The 19,095-nt window shown below is 39.9% G+C and overlaps 1 protein-coding gene across 2 annotated transcripts in view; it reads left to right on the top strand.

Moving 5' to 3' along the window:
- The window catches only part of dennd1b (DENN domain containing 1B), a 106,020-nt gene that overhangs the window by 19,065 nt on the left and 67,860 nt on the right, over positions 1–19,095 (top strand). For both annotated transcript variants that reach the window (XM_011474042.3, XM_011474043.3), the window contains exon 3: positions 4,966–5,009. In XM_011474042.3, coding sequence (XP_011472344.1) covers positions 4,966–5,009 — 44 coding nt within the window. The remainder of the gene's footprint in view (positions 1–4,965; positions 5,010–19,095) is intronic.

Below are 19,095 nucleotides of genomic sequence, written 5' to 3'. Positions count from 1 at the left end.
CATTTTTCCTTTTTAGCCTACTTTGGTATGCCAGTAGACACAGACTTTTGTTGTAAATTAAAGAAAGGCTAGGTAAAGTGGTTGGCTTGGTTCTTCTTATCTCACTTCATGTATATGTGAGGCTATGTTATTCTGTTTATATACAGCATGTTAGATCCAGAAAAGGTGTAGGTTGGAAACTTTTGAGCTGCTCTCCTCATTTTGGATTCATCTCTTCCTACTTTTTGTTCTTTTGCTCTGCTTCCTGTTCATTTACCCATTAACCCCTTTTTTTTTTTTTTTACTTTCAGAGCACAGGTGTCCTACAAATTCCTAAAATCTTTTCATTCTGAACACATCAACCCACCAGTGCCTGCCTGCATCTCACCAGTGTCTGTGTCACTGTTCAGGGGCTGACAGCATGTTGCCCTCCCAGTGACTGTGGGAGGTCAGCCGAGCTTGAAGCCCCTGGGAATCGATGGACATGTTACTGTATAATAAATGTTCTCTCCTGAGCTGTAAACATATCTCCATTCATGCGGTACACATTTGCACACAAACACTCATGCACGCAGACAGGAACCAATGATTACTGCTTGAACTAGTCATCAAAGTTGCCCACCTCCATTTTCTTGGGTGTGAATGGAGGAATCTAACTCTCAATAGGTGATTTCAATTCAATTCTCACCCACTGGATCTGTTTACACTCCAACAGGGTGAAATGTGCCTTCGGTTGTTTTCACCCTGTCAGCTTGGGAACCATGGGTCTCACATAAAACAGGCTGTTTTTATGCTGCTTCCACCAGCTTTTTTACAGATTTAGCAAACTTTAATAAATGTAATTGACACACCTTCAGTCCATGTGCTTTTGGCCTTGAAGCGGGTTGCTGAATAAGAGGCAGATTTGAACAAGTCAATGAGGCTAAGAATCTTTAGGTAAATAAATCAATTTCACTTCATTTTGTGGTTCAACTCATAATCTATGTTTGACAGTTATTTAAAGAAATGTGATTTCAGACAAAGTTACACAATAGAACCCCTTTCAAGTTAGATCTAATGTTGTTTTACAGTTCTTGTTCAAAACAAAATTTCAAATGCGCATCACTGCAGTTTAGGCAGAAGCAAGATCTTTCAGGTGTTTGGACATAACTTTAGTGTTTATGTCCAGCTGGTCTTTGAATGCAACGAGGTTCTTTGAATAAAAGTCTTCATCTAGCTTTGTGTGCGCTGCTGAGTAGAGCTTTCTCTTCACGAGTGATGCAATTGGGTGACATACTTTGGGCGAGCTGTTTGAATAAAAAATCTAAACCTTTGTCAACTCTGCCGTGTGGGTGCATTTCTTCAGATAAAACTGGTGGTTTATTATTATTTTCTTCACCCTGTTTGGAATTTCTTATGCTGGAACAGTTGCACAGTCGGTGTTGGCCAGCAGATGATGTTTGACTTGTTTAGCTTTGTATCTTTTGGTCACAGATTAGTGCTGAAGTTATAATAATGTCCGAAATGTATATGACTTTTAGTTTGCAAACCTTGCAGAGATAAATAAGTTTCATCTAGACCTGTCTAATACAAATCAGTGAAGAATTTAAAATGTGCCCAAACACATACCGTCTTTTTAGATAGACAGCAACTTATGGGAATTCCTGCTTATTTTCTTCGTGCTCCCTCCAAATCCCTAACTTTATGTGGAAACTCAATGATTCAGCTACACCTACAGCCTCAGAAAAAAGCAGTTCCTGGACAATCTTTGGATAACTGTAGCTTTTCTGACATCCTGAACTAAAAAAAAAAGAGGATAAAGATGAAGGGGGAAAAAATGGATTTGCAATAACACCAAAAAAGCTTTTCAGAAAATCTGATTTGCCCAATGGAAACAATCGGTTGGAAATTTTTATTTTTCCAATTTGATTTGTGAATCAATTCTTGAATCCCTATTTGCAACACCGGGCATGCATTATTCAAGAATGTAAAACAAAATACAGTTTCTAAAAAATGTGCTGCTTTTTTATTCTCATGCTTATTCTCTCTACAAGAACGATTGCATCTCTGATTCCAATCCTCCATTGTCGATGTTTCTGTAGAAAACTGAGTTTAGCATTTTTATAGTGAGTCATAAGATCTTGTTATCTACAAAAAGAGAATTGGGAGCTGTTGTTTTTTTTTAATTTTTTTTATACATTTTATTTGACATATCTTTGTTTATTACAAAATCCAAAGTAAACTATTGCAAAACTAAATCAGATGACTTGTGTTTTGTTTTAGTTATTTTATAAAAAGTGGTTTCAATAACTGATTTAGGATCTCTCACCATGACATTTGTGTCCCTGAGTGAAGCAGCAGGGATTCTCTTCAGCTCTGTAACCTTCAACTTTCTGCCTTCACCTTCCCCCGGGGGCTGCCCCCCACCACCAAACACGCACACATGACCAGCATGAACATGGATGTAGGTGAGGATAGTGTAGGTTTGGGTGCAGCATCTGAACAGGATAAAAGCTCAAAGATTGAAACGATTTGTTTGATTAAAAAGGGTTGGGAGCATGACAAAAGTGGACAGGAAGATGGAGATGAGAAAAATATGTGAAAAAAGAAGGGATTTATAAGTGTCTGTGTTTGGAAAAGTTCATGCTGTATGCTTTCTCCAGCAAGAGAAAGGGCTGGTAATGCATATAATTGGCTTCTTTGCAAGCGTTTTGTGTCCTGCTTGTGTGGTTCAACACTACTCTCAAGGTGTGTCACTCAATAATAAACAGAATGTGTCAGCACAAAATAAATACGGTAAAGAGGTAGTTAAGTTTACAGGTAATATGACCTCCTTTAGCCCTAATTTTTTTTAATCTATACCCAAAAAAGATTTATACAGCCAATTGCCTGTTTTGTTTTTTACAAACTTGTTGATGAGCCGTGGGACACTCCTCTGCAGAGATCTTGATGTCGCATTGTGTCGAGTGTACTGGAACGTGTCCAGTGTGGATAAAATGGGGTTTTCAAAGTTAGAATCCCTTCCTGTTTTAATAGCCACCAGTTACTGCAGGGAGGTGCATCCATCCTCTTATTCCTCTTCATCCCCCTCTGTCATCCTGCAGGTGGGGCTTTGCATTTCTGACACAGTAAATTAGCATTAAATATACTAAACTTATGAATGTTCATGGGGTTAGAAGAAAAGGGGTGATGTCTCTGTGCAGCTTTGTCTCATCTGTGCCGAGCTTCTTCAGGACGAGCCCAAAAAACGGCTCTAATAGGATTACATAAGACATTATGGTTCATCCCATTCACACACAGTCTTGTTTGTTAACTACAAATAAAGTCTTCACATTGTGTGTGTGCATCACACTAAGAAATACTTTTTTTCCCCTCAAGCTTCGGAATAGGATCAAACGTTGTGATTAGATAATTGTTTACTCCATTTGTTTAACTGATTAACTTATTCTGGTGTGGGATTTTCAGATATTACAATAATGTGTTTGTGGAAAGATTTTGGGGTGAAGGGGGGTGAGCTTTTCTACCTTGTCATGTAAAAGCCAGTCTCTTCAAACCCTCGCTGTTCCCACCAGGGTCGCATGCTAAACCTGGAGCTGTGGAAGCCATGTTTACTAGAGACCCCTGTGTTCAGGCTATGGCTGAGTGACTGCCTGTTTTCAGCATGTGTCACATGCATGTGTCAAGTTCAGTTCTGTCTAGAGTTTGTAAGCTTTCTTTGGAAGAAAGGTGCAAGGATTCTGCAAACCACAAAGCTTCCTTCTAAGCCAGATAACATGTTATTTTGCACTCGTCTGTCAGCTTTTTTGTCATCTGCGAGTCAGTCATCTGTTGTAGATGTTCCATTCATACACTAAAATTCTGCAGATTAAACTAAAAACAGAATTTACCACTATTGATTGTTTTACATTGTTTGTTCTGTTTGGTTGATCTTCCAGATGTTTTAATCAATTTCTTTAGTTTTCATATGTATTTGTTTTTGTGGTAGATCCGTTAAAGACCAACTGTAATGAAAATTGTGTTTTTGGTGTTTTCAAAAGTTCTTGGAGCATTTTTCTTATGAAGGAGGGCATGTATGAAGAAAATGAAGATTATAACTGTGTTTCTGAGTATTTCTTTATATAAAAAATTGTGAATCAGGAGAAGATGAAAAAATGCCATTTGAAAAAGCTTGTAGTTGTTACATAAAATTTACAAGCTCCCTGCTCCGCCTGATTCTGATGCCTCCACTTGCAGACAATAAGATCCATGTACGTCTGCAGAAACTTCGTCCAAGAAACCACTTTTTTTGGGGCTAAAAACTGCATAATACTTAAAAGACCACTCAGAACAGTTTCTCAATAGATCAAAAGATGATCGGAGTGAGTCATTAAACTCAGAATTCTGCTTCTTCATTGTTTAAATTAAAAACGCACAGCTGAGGACAACACAGTTCTTTGACCCTTTATTTCAAATTCATTTTTATTTCATGTCATCTACATTCCAACAACACATTATTTCTATAAAACCTGTCAAAAAGCTCCAGCTAACATAGTTTATTAGCCAAAAAATGACTTCCTCACATCTGCACGGGTGTTTCTTTGTACAACAAAGAAAATGAGCGTACAAATCTCTGATATAGTAATAAGCTCTTTGCTTTCCGATTTGCATCTTTTCAGCAAAACTGTAAGGTTTGTATTAATGTAGGAATAATTAAGCAAATAAACCCGAGAGTTTTTCTGCAACTTTCTCAAATGTCAGTGATTTGGTGTATAATATAAGCCATCATATCTACACTGAGAATATAGATTTGCATATTTACAGCATATACAGCCTAGACGTGGTCTCTTGTCTTTTTTTTTATGTGCAAGTGTGTGTTTGTGTTGGGATGAATGTGTGTGTGCGTGCACAGACTTGCAGCAGCCACCCTTGCCCCCACCCCTCTCATTAATATGTATGTGTTCTGAGGCAGCTAGCGAAGACGGTGTGTTTCTCACCCGCTGATTAATGCTGTCTGTCAATTACCTCTAGATCCAACCGTGCTGTGGAGCTTCCCCCAGGACCACACAGACCAGGTTGGAACACACTCTGCTTTTTCTTTCCACTCTCTCCAAATCTCTTGCTCGTTCACTGTTAAAGACAACCTCCACCACCTCTTCTTCTCCCTTCTCCTTCCTTTCCTCACGCCCTTACTCACCCTGCCTTCCTGTGGTAACCTCCCCCAGCACCTATCACCACCACCACCACCACTGCTCTCCTGGAGTGCTTCCTCAGTGCTTCCTCTCTTTTTCTCCTCCTCCCCATTCCCCCTTTCCGTCTCACCCGTTCTGACTGTTACTGTTGTTGGTAATGAAAAGCAGTGAGCAGGTCTTCAATAACCGACGGATCAGTAATTATCATGCAACCGTGATAGGAATGCACATTTCTGTTTTCCACCTTTTTCCTCCTCATGTCTGCCTTTTGCTCCCTCTATTGTCCCACTCTGCCTCCTGGCTTTTGTCTAACACTTGTAGTCTTTTTGTATTCACTTTCAGTATCAAAAACACCTTTTTGCAACATGGCACGGCGTATCAAATATTCAGAGGTGAAGCCCCATCGTGTTTTCCAAACTACCTCAATCTTGATTCAGTAATGTTATAATGTTGTGATCTAAACTGAACTATCTGAAAAATAAATGAAATGAATTGGTAAATGAATGTTAATCCATTTGTCCACCAGCAGGTTCCCAAGGTTCCTCGCTCTTAACAGTCATTCAGAGGGAGAGACAGATGGGGACTAAATGAATAATATTTTAATTATCTGCATTTAAGTTCTAAAAGAGAATGAATTTGCTTAACAAAAAGGTATTCTAAAGCTACGGACACACCGAGCCTGTGAAGTGTGTTCAAGAACGCTTATTTAGGCTATGGTGTTCACACTGGATAAGCAGGGAGGGGCTTCTTCTTTTACTACCGTTTATTTCTGCATTTCTGCCACCCACAGTTGGAGGTTTCTGTGCAAAGTGTCAAAGCGGAGCAAATCTTGCAAATCTCACTCCAGGCTTTTTCTTTTTACAGCTCTATTCCAATATATGAAAGACCTGGGCTCTGTCCGAATTCCTTCACTACTCACTATATAGTGCACTGTACAGTGCATTCACCACTTTGTAGTGCTGTCCCAATCTACAATTCCAAATCTAAGCGCTCTAAAAACTTCCCAAAAGTCTCTGAAAAAAATCAGTGTGCTTCGATGCTCACTAGATTGGTGAATGTAGACCACAATGCATTGGGTTTGAACAATTATTGAGAAAAAAAAAGTATTTAAATGTATTTTTTTTATCAAACCATCAACATTTTCATCTTCAGAACTCAGTGGGTTCATAAATAGCTGTCGCGAAACGTTCATATCAATAAGATTTTCACTTTATGAAACCGGTCACTCCATATTCGCCGATTTAAAAAAAAAAAAAAAAGTACTGGGCATGCTGTCCGAATTACTTTTAAATTCCAACGCACTAGATAGTCCCGCACTATATAGCTTTTAATAGTTAGGTAGTAGGGAGGGAATTCAGACCTAGACATAGTTTAATATAATTCGGTTGGCACTTCCGTGAAGTGAGAGGGACACCATCCAAATGTCGCTACCAAATCGGAGTCCCTGATTAGTCAGAGTTCAACCTGGTTTAACTGTGATTGCGCGTTCAATATCTGTACATTTTGTTCATGGAGCCCAAAAACTGTTAAAGAAACATGGGTAGCGACGCCTGACCGCGAGAATTTTGAAGGGGGAAGTCTGAGACGCGCATTTAAAGGTGTTTACATAGACTTTTCATTGGAAGTAGGTGCTTGAACGTGGGTTGCCCAGGGTGTTGTGAACGTAGCTTAAATGGTCTGACTTTACTTTGGGTAGTAAAAAAATAAAATAAATGAGTAACACTACCTTGTATCACCTACAACTGGAGACACAAAAAGTTCCTTAATTGTAATCGAAAGCTCAATTTAAGGTCATTAGCAGTGTTTACAAAAACCAGTTTAATTAAAAAATGAATCTGACTAATTTAAAAAGTTCAATATGTATGACAAATATAATGAAATGGTATTTGAAAGAAACCAGGAAGTGTGTTCACAACCTGCAGGGATTCTGGGTTATTTAGAATAAATTCTCCAGTCCTCAAACACTAAAACACTAAAACGTTTCTTTTACTGCAGTTTACCTGATGAAAAGGAAGTCATGATCACTAATAAAAATGACGGCCTGAACTTCTAAATAAATTCTAAACACTAAATTATCCTTTATGCCAGTCATAGACTCCGTCAGCTGTCTCCAGGGGACACTGTGCACACTTGGCTGGGTGTGATTTTATTTAAAAGACCGCAGCATGGCGTCTTTATTTCATTCTGTTGACTTCATTTTCAAAACAAGATCAAAAATGGGATCAAATGATCTAAGATCCTTTAATAATATTGCATGTGTACACCTCGCCCAGAGGAGCAGTTTATGCTCGTTATGCAGCTTCTCGTCATCAAGTGCATATCTGAGAACTTTGCTCCAGCAGTTGTGCCAAGTGAAAATGTAAGAGCCAAATATGATCTTTGTTTATATGTCAAAATCGGCCACAAAATACAGGAGGTACAGCAACTGTTTAATAGATAGATGGATCCACATGCTCATCAACTAAAATAAAGCAATGCATTGACAAATAGCAATAATGTGACCGTTGGTTCACCACATTTTGAGTTTAGAGCTTTAGTTCTGATTTTCAACAGTTCTCCCTCGTCTCTGATGGACTTTGAGAAGTAAACAGACACAGAGAGCGATGCTCCAGGCAAAGTGTGCCTGCCCTGTAAGTACCAAAGCCAAAACTACCAAAGTAAGACATAAAGGGAGTAAGGAAACCAGAAAGGAATAGGGGGCAGACAATTGTAGCAAAGACGTCATGACTGAAACACAAACAAACCCAAACAGTTAAATCTTAAAACTAGATTACAAACCCAAACAGTTAAATCTTAAAACTAGATTAAAATATAAAAGCGTTTGAGTTCATTTGGACATCATCTGTCCTTTTTAACATGTCTCTTTAGCCCGCCCCCCCAAATCTATTTTCCTTTTATTCTGTTGTTGACCAGATCGTTTGTGTGGATAAGATGGCCCTTAATATGGCTAGTTAGCGTGCTGTGTACAGAAGGATTGGCCCTTTCCCCCCATATACATAAAGACTGAATTCACAGGCCTCATTACAAGGATTAAGGCTCCTTTCGGTCTTTGTGGGTAGATGGCTGGAGTCTTCTGTAGCCACAGTCTCGGTGTTCTGCGGCCTGAGCTGGCCAGCATATGGCAGCAGCAGCCAACAGTTTCTGCAGAGAGGCTCAGGGCTCAGAGCAAGGCCTCCTTTTGTTTCGCCTGTTATTGTTGCTCAGCGTAATGACATTTGTAGGCCGTAGGATCAGGGTGGAGGGGTTAGTCTTCCCCAGGGGAGAGAGCTGGAGAGAGGGAGAGAAATGGAAACAGAACGAGGGGAGAAAGACGGATCAGGATGGAGGGAGTGGGAGAGACAAAGACAAGCAGACAGGAGTGTGGATTATGGAAATATGAATTGATTTTTTTCTGTTCAGTGCTAGAACTGAAAGCTCAAAGGAGAACAGACTGCAGGCTGGCTGGCACGCCGGGATGGTGCTGGGGAAATAAGAAGTGAGAGGCGCCTGCTCCCTCTTTCTCCTCATCTCTTCCTCTAGCCTCCTCTTTTCCCCTCCTGCTTCCTCTATTCTTCCCTCAGCCCCCGAGACTCTCGACGCGCTGGTCATCCGCAGATGCCACTTAGATAGAGATTGAGAGAGGGAGGGAAAGGGAGAGGTGGCTAAAGCATATATTTGAATCCTAAGAAGTTTTTTTTTGCCTTTTTTTTTTGCAAATGAAGCAGACAGATGGAAATCTGTCCGTTTCCTCTCAGATCTCCTCCCAAAGCTGTTGAAAAAGCACAGCAGCAGACAGAACACACACATACACACACTTGCAGCTAAGTCCATCTAACCGCAGCATGGTGTATGGATGGCTCACTTCGCCTGTGAAGAACTGAAGACGGGATGGGGAATACTGGGCAAGCTCCTCAAACATCGGGCCATTTAAAAACTTTTGTGCTGTCAGCAACTTCACAGCACACAAAAATATCCTGATGCTCACACAAATGCAAGCTTTTGCATGCTGCTGCACTTACTTTTTGCAAAATGTGGTAACTTTTTCAAATTCCACTAATATCACTTCATCTGTTTATTTTCATTTTGAGTACTTATTTGAGTACTTATAGTTTATAGACCCATCATGAAGGACAGTATTGGAAAAGGACATATTATTGGAGTTATCCCATAATTTAGGAAGATGGTGCCAAATCTTTCACCAAATGTTTGTACTTTTGCACCAGGGTGACATTTTTTTTTTGTTTTTTTCCCAATGGATTTAGGGTTATTGTTTAAAGATTTGTTTTATTCGTGATGAATATGTATATGAGTAAAGTTCACTTTGTCATCAAACTATACATTTTCATTCATTCGAAGTCCTTTTTTTTAACAGAAATATAGTTTTACATTTTTAATCAAAACATGTTTTTTTTTTTGTTTTTCCAATAGATGTCCCCCTTCTCTGTTTATTCTCCACGATGCTGCATGCTGTTTTTCATTGGTCGTTGTAGTTTCACTAACCTTCTTTTTTTTCCCCACCAAAAATATCAGCTATGTTATATTTCCCCTCACAAACTACTGTTGCATGGAGTTGCAAATGATCCACAAACTTTGTATTTTTTTTTTTTTTTGCCTGTCTGCTAGTGTTATAAGAGTAATAAAGAAAATGTTGAATTATAAATAGCTTATACAGTAAGGCCCTCTGTAAACTGTAAACCAAATGTGATGTTAACTCTGCATGGCTACTTCACACATTTTACTGTTAGACTGAACCTTTGATCTCTCTGCTGCACACTGCCCAGACTTGACTGCATGACATGATGTTTTTCTTTTTATTCCAAGGTTGCAGAGTGTGCGAGATTTGATCTCAAGGAAATCTCCTTCCTTTGATACGGACGCTCGCTGCTATGTATAATCAATTTAGAAAATGTACTGATTCCAAGACTCTCAAATTCTGTTTATGGACCATTTTAAAATATTTCCTAGAACCTCTTTCTCTGAGCGTGTTGCCGTTTTATTATGTATATGCTGAACACAGCAGTCACTTTTAGTGGAGAGAAATTATGGATCCTTTCATTTAAGCCACATTGTGACTTAATGCTGCTATAATTTATTTATTATTTTTCTTCCAAAGAGCACTGGCTACCAGTACCTCTTAAACCTTTGCGGTGACAGCTTAATGCACAAGAAGTCACTGCAATAGTTCCTTTAAAAACTCCGTAAGAATTTTTGTACCAGCTTTACGTTACCTGTTTATACTTATGTTAAGGGTAAATTGACTGAGGTATAATAAGTCTTGGGTTATCCCAATAATGATGTAGCTCAAGCAGTTTATAGTGGTACACCCGTTTTCTAGCAAATATGTAAAACGTTTGTTGAAAGAAGTGGTTAAACAATTGAAAATCTGAATTTTATGGAAAAAAAATTACATCTTGTTTTTAGAATTTATCTAGCGTACATAGTAGCAATAAAAAAGTTTTCTCTGAAAACCTTCACCTGTGGACTCAGATTTTACAGTGTCTGCTGCATGTAAGACGGAGGAAAACTGCTCCATGCTGCTGAAGTGAAAGTTCTTTTTTTTACGACTGCATATCACGCTGTCACGAGTATTACTGTCAAGTCGAATGTAGTTAAACAAAACAATGCTGGATTGGAGCATTTAAAGGTAGATAATGAGAGAAAGAGGAGCATTTTTTCTTTTAAGTTTGATGTCCATGACAAGAGACTTGATGCTTCCACTAATTAGTATTGGTAAAGGGACAGAGGGAGAAGCTTTCTATCAGTTTTTTTATTTTTAAATATAATCTTCTAAGTTCCTCTGAACACCTGATTCTGACAGGAGACAGCTCTCGCTTTTCTTTATATGATAGTAATTTAAACTCTGTCAAGACTGTTATTACAAGATACAAAAGGATGGTTAAACATTACTTGGAGCCTTTAAAGAATTCAATTTAAATTGATAATACGGAGCCCGTGTCCTGACATTAAGATATAAAAATATATCTTGTTCCCACAGATTAATATCTTGTTCCCACATATTATTATCTCGTTCGCACGAAATACTATTGCGTTCACACAATATACTATTGCGTTCCCTCTAAATACTATTCCGTTCCCTCGAAATGATTAACTCGTGCGAACGCAATAATTATGTTGTTCGAACGCAATAATTAATTCGTTCGAACGCAATAATTATTCACGCGGATATGCTCTCTGTACGCCGGCAAAAGCCGCTTTCAGCTGTAACTTCCGTGTCTCTGTGACCCATATTCGTTCAAAAAAGGAACATGAAAAACAAAAATGATCACTTTATTACCGTCTCAATGAATATAAGAAGAAATATCAAAAGATTTATGATAACTAGGCTGCTTTGTCATACGATAGCTCCTGCTAGGCTACTACTAGCGCCGCCGCAGAGCTCTTTGATGTATGCCGCCATTTGGGCAACTGGCTGGTCGGTTGACAGACAGACAGCTGATATTGTAGTTTAGGGTCGAATAGGAATAATAATATTCAGGACTTGTCTTTTATTAACTTTAGCAGTCAGTCGCTTTACATTCGAAGGCTATTAGGCTACATGCTAACTGACTAGCCGATAATATCCTGTTATTAATTTACGTCATAGATTTACAGCAGATACCTTCACATTTCTGTCTGTGTGTGTCTCATTACATTGCATTGAAGACACGGAGGATGTTTAGAGAACAGATTTATTTATTTCAAAAAGCACAAAGCATCCATCGTATTCACGTTCATTCACATGATGATGATCTGGTACGCCCTCAGTCATCTTGCTGCAAAAGCCGCTTCCTGCCGCTACTTCCGTGTCTCTGTGAGCATTCAATAGGGGCAAAAATAAAAGCAAGAATGGTTGATCTGTTATTTTCTCCATGAAAATCTGAAAAATATCATATTAAGCTGGCTGCTTCGCCTGATGCACTTACCTTTAGCTCGTAGCATAACAACAATAGCACTACGTCACGTTTCCCAGCATGCTTTGCAGCCAATCATTGGCCAATCACCGTGTCCTTGTGACCAAGGTGTAACAACAAGACCAATGATTGGTAGTATAGTAACTTGTGGGAACGGAATAGTATTTCGTGCGAACGAGATAATAATCTGTGGGAACAAGATATTAATCTGTGGGAACAAGATATATTTTTATATCTTAATGTTAGGACATGGGCTCCGTATGATAATTCTACTAAAAGAATAATTTGTGTATCAATGGACATAAAACTTAATATCAATCTTCAAAATTTTGTGAATATTTTAGCTCTTGTTTTGGTCTAACGTCATACAGTATAGACCAAAAGTTTGGACACACCTTTCCCATTCATTTGAATGAGAAGGTGTGTCCAAACTTTTCGTCTGTGCTGTACATGATTAACATCTTTATTTTATGTTTTTTTTTAATGTAAAACAATGTCATCAAAACTTATTGCCTCTTCACTCACTTCCATCTCAGAAACTTCCTGTGTCGCCATTCGGACAGAACTGGGCGACAAAGGGAAAGGGAAGGAGAGAGGCGGCAGGTCTCCAGAGGCCTCATCCTCAGCAGCTCTGAGTGCTTCTCTGACACCATGCTTCATCAGGACTGGATGGCTGACATGCTGTGATTGGTGGCCACAGTGGAGGGGGGAGGCAGGGGAGACGGGTCGATTTGGATGGTGAAGTCGCAGTGGTCTGAGAGAAAGGGGTAAAGAAGAGAAACTGATGGACATGATTGGTGGGCTCATCCCTGAGGGAGGCGAGGGTTGACCCTGCGGAAGGAAGAAGATGGAGAGTGCAATGTTGGTGGAACAGTCTCTGTGCGTGTGCAGAGGTTGGCTAGCGGGGTGCCGGAGAGGCTGACCTAAGCAATGATATGTGGGGCTCAGAGGAGACTCTATGGCACCCCAAGGATGGAGTGATTCAGAAAAGCAGCAGTGCTTGGAAGAGAACAGGTGAATTGAGGTAAAGAAGTGGAAATTGTTTATTGTGGAAAACGATGACAAAAAGATGAGCAAAGGGAAACAGTCATGAAATTGAACATAAATTAAGTAAAAGTAGTAATAGAAAGAATCTACAATTATCGAGGACAACAAAAACCATGAAAGCCAAATATGAAGGTTGGTTGCATTAGCTGTGGTGCAGCGGTAGGGTGGTCTGATCTGATGTTTGTTGGTACAATTCCCACTTTCCCTGCCGATATGTTCAAGTGTTCTTAGGCAAGACACTGAACCCCACCTTGCCTCTGGTGGACGGTTGGCGCCAGTTTTCGGCCGCAGTGTGTGCATGTGTGTGTGAATGGGACTGTGACTGTACAGCGCTATGGGCCTTTAAAGTTAGAAAAGCACTATGCAAGTATACGTCATTTTAGCGTCTTAAATGCATTACTGACCCAGAGACATTGCCGACAATTTCCTGTGCGGGACAAAGCCCCAATGTGTGCTACGCAAAAAATGTATTTCTGCAGAGGCAAATTCACACAAAAACAACCATATCCTCCAAAAAGATTGAAAATTATTTATTTTATGAAGTCTTAAATGTGTTCTGCTGCAGTCGGTGATGTGGACCCATAATAGGAAAATAACAAAACAAACCTCACCTCTCACTGTATTTTTTTCTTTTAATTTATGGAGATGTCTAAATGTGCATGCTTTTTTGTGTGTGCATAGGATGTCTGTGGATGTCACAGGGTCTTGTCTTTCCTCTTCACTGCCTCCTGACAGCGGTGTCAAACAAGGCCTCAGATGATCTGTGTATGTCTTTGAGAATGTGTCTGTGTATGCATCTGGGTTGATACTGTTTTTATTCTCCATTCTAACCCTTTTCACCTCGCGCCTCTGGGGTTTTCCGGGGTCTTGCCTAATGGACAGTCTCGCCCTGCTAAGCTGGCCTTTGGCTCAGGCACTGAGGTGGATGCCTAACTAGGGCCTTTTGTTGCTCATAGGTTCTGATTGTGCTGACCTCTGGGCTGGCTTTCTGGGAGAAGTATGGTAGAGGGAAACTGGAAGTGTTTTTACGCCCCGCTGCTCACATCTCTCTAGCATCAGCTTGTGACTGGAGAAAGAAACGCAGGCAGTGCTTAAGTACTTTTGGCTGCTTTCATTTCCCAGGCTCCAGGGAAAGTGTAGACTTAAATACATTTTACATTTAAGATGTAATGATGGCTTGGTTATTTTTTCCGCCACGGTGTTAATACTTGTTGTTTTTACATCATAGTAATTAAGAAAAACCTACCGTGCCTCAATCCATATGGTATTTTCTAATATCAATAAAATCGATTGATTTAGTTTTGAAACAATTTTATAACGGTTTGGGTTGGCTTGATTTACAACTTAGATTGATCTGGTTGGATTTTAGGAATAAAAATCGGTTAATTGTTACACTTTAATGTCTGGATGGTTACCTCCTGGTAGTGTTAGACCTACAGTGGTGGACAAAATTGTTGGTATCCCTCAGTTAAAGAAAGAAAAAAAGTCCACAATGCTCACTGAAATGACTTGAAACGTTCAAAAGTGACAATAAATAAAAATGTATTGAAAATTAAATAATCAATATCAGCCATTACTTTTGAGTTGTTGATTAACAGAATTATTTAAAAAACTAATGAACTAGGGCTGGACAAAAATGATGGTACCTACATAAAAGACTGAGAACTAATTGCCCAGGGGGTCATGATGAACTCAGGTATGTCCTTTAATTGACATCACAGCTGTTTTCAAACCCATAATCAGTCAGTCTGCCTATTTAAAGGGAGACAAATAGTCCCGTTGCTGTTTGGTGAAAAGCTGTGTACCACACTGAACATGGACAACAGAAAGCGAAGGAGAGAATTGTCCCAGGACATTAGAAACAAAATTATAGACAAACATGGTAAAGGTAAAGGCTATAAAACCATCTCTAAGCAGCTTGAAGTTCCTGTGAGGACAGTGGCACATATTATTCAGAAGTTTAAGACCCAGGGGACAGTAGCCAACATCTCTGGACATGGCCGGAAGACGGAAATTGATGACAAATTGAGGAGACGGATAGTTGGAACTGTATCCAAAGAGCCCAGAAGAACCTCCAGAGACATTAAAGGTGAACTAGATCAAGGTACATCAGTGTCAGATCGCACCATTCGTCGTTGTTTGAGCCAGAGTGGACTTCATGGGAGACGACCAAGGAGGACACCACTGTTGAAAGGAAATCATAAAAAAGCCAGACTGGAAATTTTAAAAATGCATGTTGACAAGCCACAAAGCTTCTGGGAAAATGTCCTTTGGACAGATGAGACAAAACTGGAGCTTTTTGGTAAGGCACATCAGCTCTGTGTTCGTAGACTCAAAAATGAAGCATACAACGAAAAGAACACTGTCCCCACTGTGAAACATGGAGGAGGCTCAGTTCTGTTTGGGGGCTAATTTGCTGCATCTGGAACAGGGTGTCTTGAAGTTGTGCAAGGTAAAATGAAATCTCCAGATTATCAAGGCATTCTAGATAGAAATGTGCTGCCTAGTGTCAGAAAGCTTGGTCTCAGTCGCAGGTCATGGGTCTTCCAACAGGACAACGATCCAAAACACACAGCCAAAAACCCCCAAGAATGGCTCAGAGAAAAGCGTTGGACTATTCTAAAGTGGCCTTCTATGAGCCCAGATCTGAATCCCATTGAACATCTGTGGAAGGAGCTGAAACATGCCATTTGGAGAAGACACCCGTCAAACCTGAGACAACTGGAGCAGTTTGAGGAGGAGTGGGCCAAAATACCTGTGGACAGGTGCAGAAGGCTCATTGACAAATACAGAAACCGTTTCATTGCAGAGATTGCCTCAAAAGGTTGAGCAACAAAATATTAAGTTATGGGTACCATCATTTTTGTCCAGCCTTATTTCATTAGTTTGTTTTTAAAAAATAATTCTGTTAATCAACAACTCAAAAGTAATTGCTGATTTTGATTCTTTAATTTTCAATAAATTTTAATTTGTTACTTTTGAAGGTTTCAAGTCATTTCATTGAGCATTGTGGACTTTCTTTAACTGAGGGGTACCAACAATTTTGTCCACCACTGTATGTCCCTTGCATTTCCAGTGCTCAAGAGTTCAACTGACTGATGTCACTGTCATGCTCTTAAGGTCTCCTTTAAACCGTTTGTGGTCAAAGTAACGGAACAGAGATTTAAGAATGAGGAAGAGGACGTTTTCTGTGGATGGGACAAAACTTTACTTATGTGGCGCCTTGTCATTTATTTTTTGCATCCCTGTGCTTTTTTTATTTTTTTTTTAGATTTTTATTAACGAAGAACAAAGTTTTATCTTGAGTACAAAATGCTGTTTTGAAAGGATCTGTCTCCCAGAGAGCATTGTGGCTTAATTAGCAAGCAGCCCTACATATAGCACACCCACTGCCACCAGTCACTGACAGAAGCAAAACAAATGGCAAACAAAAACTGTGATGGAGAGAGAGGAACGATAAAAAGGGGAGGAAGAGGAGGGTGCAGCAATGACCTGACCCTCTCTGCTAGATTCCATGTACATCTGTCAATGAGACGTCCGTGGCCAAATGTTTGGAAGGCGCTGTTGCAGTACGGCTCCCCCGCTGAGCTTCAGTGTATACATTCTTTTTGTGCACGAGTGTGTGTGTGTTTGTGAGGGTGTGTGACGCCATGTGTTGGAGGCAGGCACACATCAGGGTTCATACAGTCGAGCTCAGCCCGCTGGGAGTTGAAAGCTTAAAGAAGGAAATCCCCCCTGGCTGCTTGGTGCACGCACATACACACACACTTATACCCCTACATGCACACACACACACACACACACACACACTTGCTGGTGCTACATCCCTGTCCCTCCCCTTCTGGCACTTCATTAATGAAACCAATGCTTGTATGTTTGAGGCATATGCAGTTCTCTTGGCTCAACACCACAAGTGTGTTTGTGTGTGTGTTAGAAAAAGAGACATCTCCCCCTATCACATGGTAATGTATTCAGTTGAAGATCTCAGCGCAGGGATAATACTGCCGCTCTCCCCAGTCTGAGTCCATCTGTGAGATGTAGGAAGGACATCAGCAGGACGGGGTATTAGCCCCAGAATAATGCTCAGTCCAGTCGTTGATGTTCCATACTTGGTCTCTAAGCAACGTACCAGCTTACCAGAAAATACAAAACATCAATCAGACATGTTGGATGCTCACTTGTTTCAAGTTACGCAATGGAAAACTTCAGGAAAAATAAAACTGGAAAGATGTTGTCATAGAGACAGAAGTGATTTCCCTCTGTGATGCTAGTTTCCCGGGAATGCCTTGGTCAAAATGTGAATAGAAGGTGTTGAGGCCAATGGAAATGTGCTATTGAGTGGTTCACAGGGGCCCAAACAAAGGCAACTGTTTTGTCCATGTTGGCTTAGTGAAGTCCTTAAGGATAACCTGAACAACAGATTATAAACAGATTGTTTTTCCTGTCAGGCAAAACAAATAGCAAAAAACGCAAGAGTGTGTAAATGGGCTGTATTGGCAAGTGCATGAAAAAACCCAACATCAATCTGGCACCTTCAACACTTGCAAAGAAAGCCATGGATGGCGTGGGACTGCTGCCAATCACAGTAACCCCTCTCACCAGAGACGATCTGCAGCAGCGGGGTCATTGGGATCAGAAACCTGGAGAGAGACTTGGAAAGGAAAAAAAAAACCCTCAAGAAGGACTAAAACATCCTCTTCTCCTCCATCTCTCTTTCCAATCAGTGGAAACAAAAATCTGAAATGCAATGTCCTCGTGTCAGTTTGAAAGTGCACCTCATCGGCTCATGCAAGCCCTCCCCCCCCGTATCTCGCCTTCCCCCTGCTGAACCAGCTGTGTTGCTTTGGTCCAGCACTGAAGGCCGTTCTTATTACCTGCACAGAGCGCAGGTCAGAATGGTAACCCGGCAGCATACTATTAAATCCTAATGAAAGGAATCTCTGCAGGGTCTGAAGTCTGCAGCGGCCTGAGGAGGCTCTCTCTGCCCGTTGTTCTTCTGCTTCTATTCTTGCCATTTGCAGGTTATTATTCCACCTTCACATCTGTGACATCTGCTCTGTTTCTGTCACATGTGGCTCATTCTGATACTAGATATCCGCTTTACCCAAATTTGGTGATTTTCTTTCAGTTCAAATGGTTTAGCACATTCGTGGCTAATGATTGATTTATGTATGTTCTTGTGACTTTGAATGGAAAACTGAACTTTTACACACATGAAATATTGACATTGATTAAGGAAAAGCTTGGAAAAATCACCCAGCAGTGTTTTTGGTTTTTCTCTTTACAGTTCCAAACATTCTTTAATGCAAAGTTACTTGTAAAAGCCTGTTTACTAGCAATACTTGTTGAAATAGTTGTTTTCAGTGTGTTGCAGTCAGTCTAACAGAATTTACCTAGCTCTTCTTTACACTGCAGTTCAGTTAAGGTGGGCAATCATCTAGGTACAGATCTGACAGTTTTGCAAGTACCTTTAACTTTGGATGACAAATCTCCTGATTTGTTAAAAATATTTGTGAATCACTTTTCTCAGTCACTTTAAATGATTAGTTTGCTCTATTCTCCATTTGTATGAGCTGATTTTTTAATTTTTATTTTGCTTTGCTTTAGCTGGAATGTCCCAGTATATGCAAGCCGAAACAGAAACCAAGTTGTTCTATTTCCTGTCTTTCAGATGTGGTATTTATCTCAATTTGTCACTGATTATCGATACGTTTTTAAGACGTGTTTATCTGTGAATTTTTCCTTCTGAGATTTTACAATCATGGCCTTGTTAAAAGACGGTGATCGTTGAGTCTCTGTTTCCTACTTTTGGAGCGAAAATGTTTTTGTACAAGATTGTATGATAAACAACGAGAAAGAGGTTCTATCAAACAGTTGTTTAAATCTGATTTAAGTTTTGAAGAAATCCCTATTTGTGTATTTGGTTATAATTGTTAATTACAGATATTTCCCTCTTATTTTAGATATGGCACAATATTCATCTTAACTAGTCTTTGTTGTTTGTTCCGTTTCTTTTCTGATGTTTTCTTCAA

Source organism: Oryzias latipes, chromosome 4 (assembly GCF_002234675.1).
Source record: "Oryzias latipes chromosome 4, ASM223467v1".
NCBI lineage: Eukaryota > Metazoa > Chordata > Actinopteri > Beloniformes > Adrianichthyidae > Oryzias > Oryzias latipes.
The sequence above is the reverse complement of the archived record's forward strand: the minus strand, read 5'-3'. Positions and strand labels throughout refer to the sequence as shown.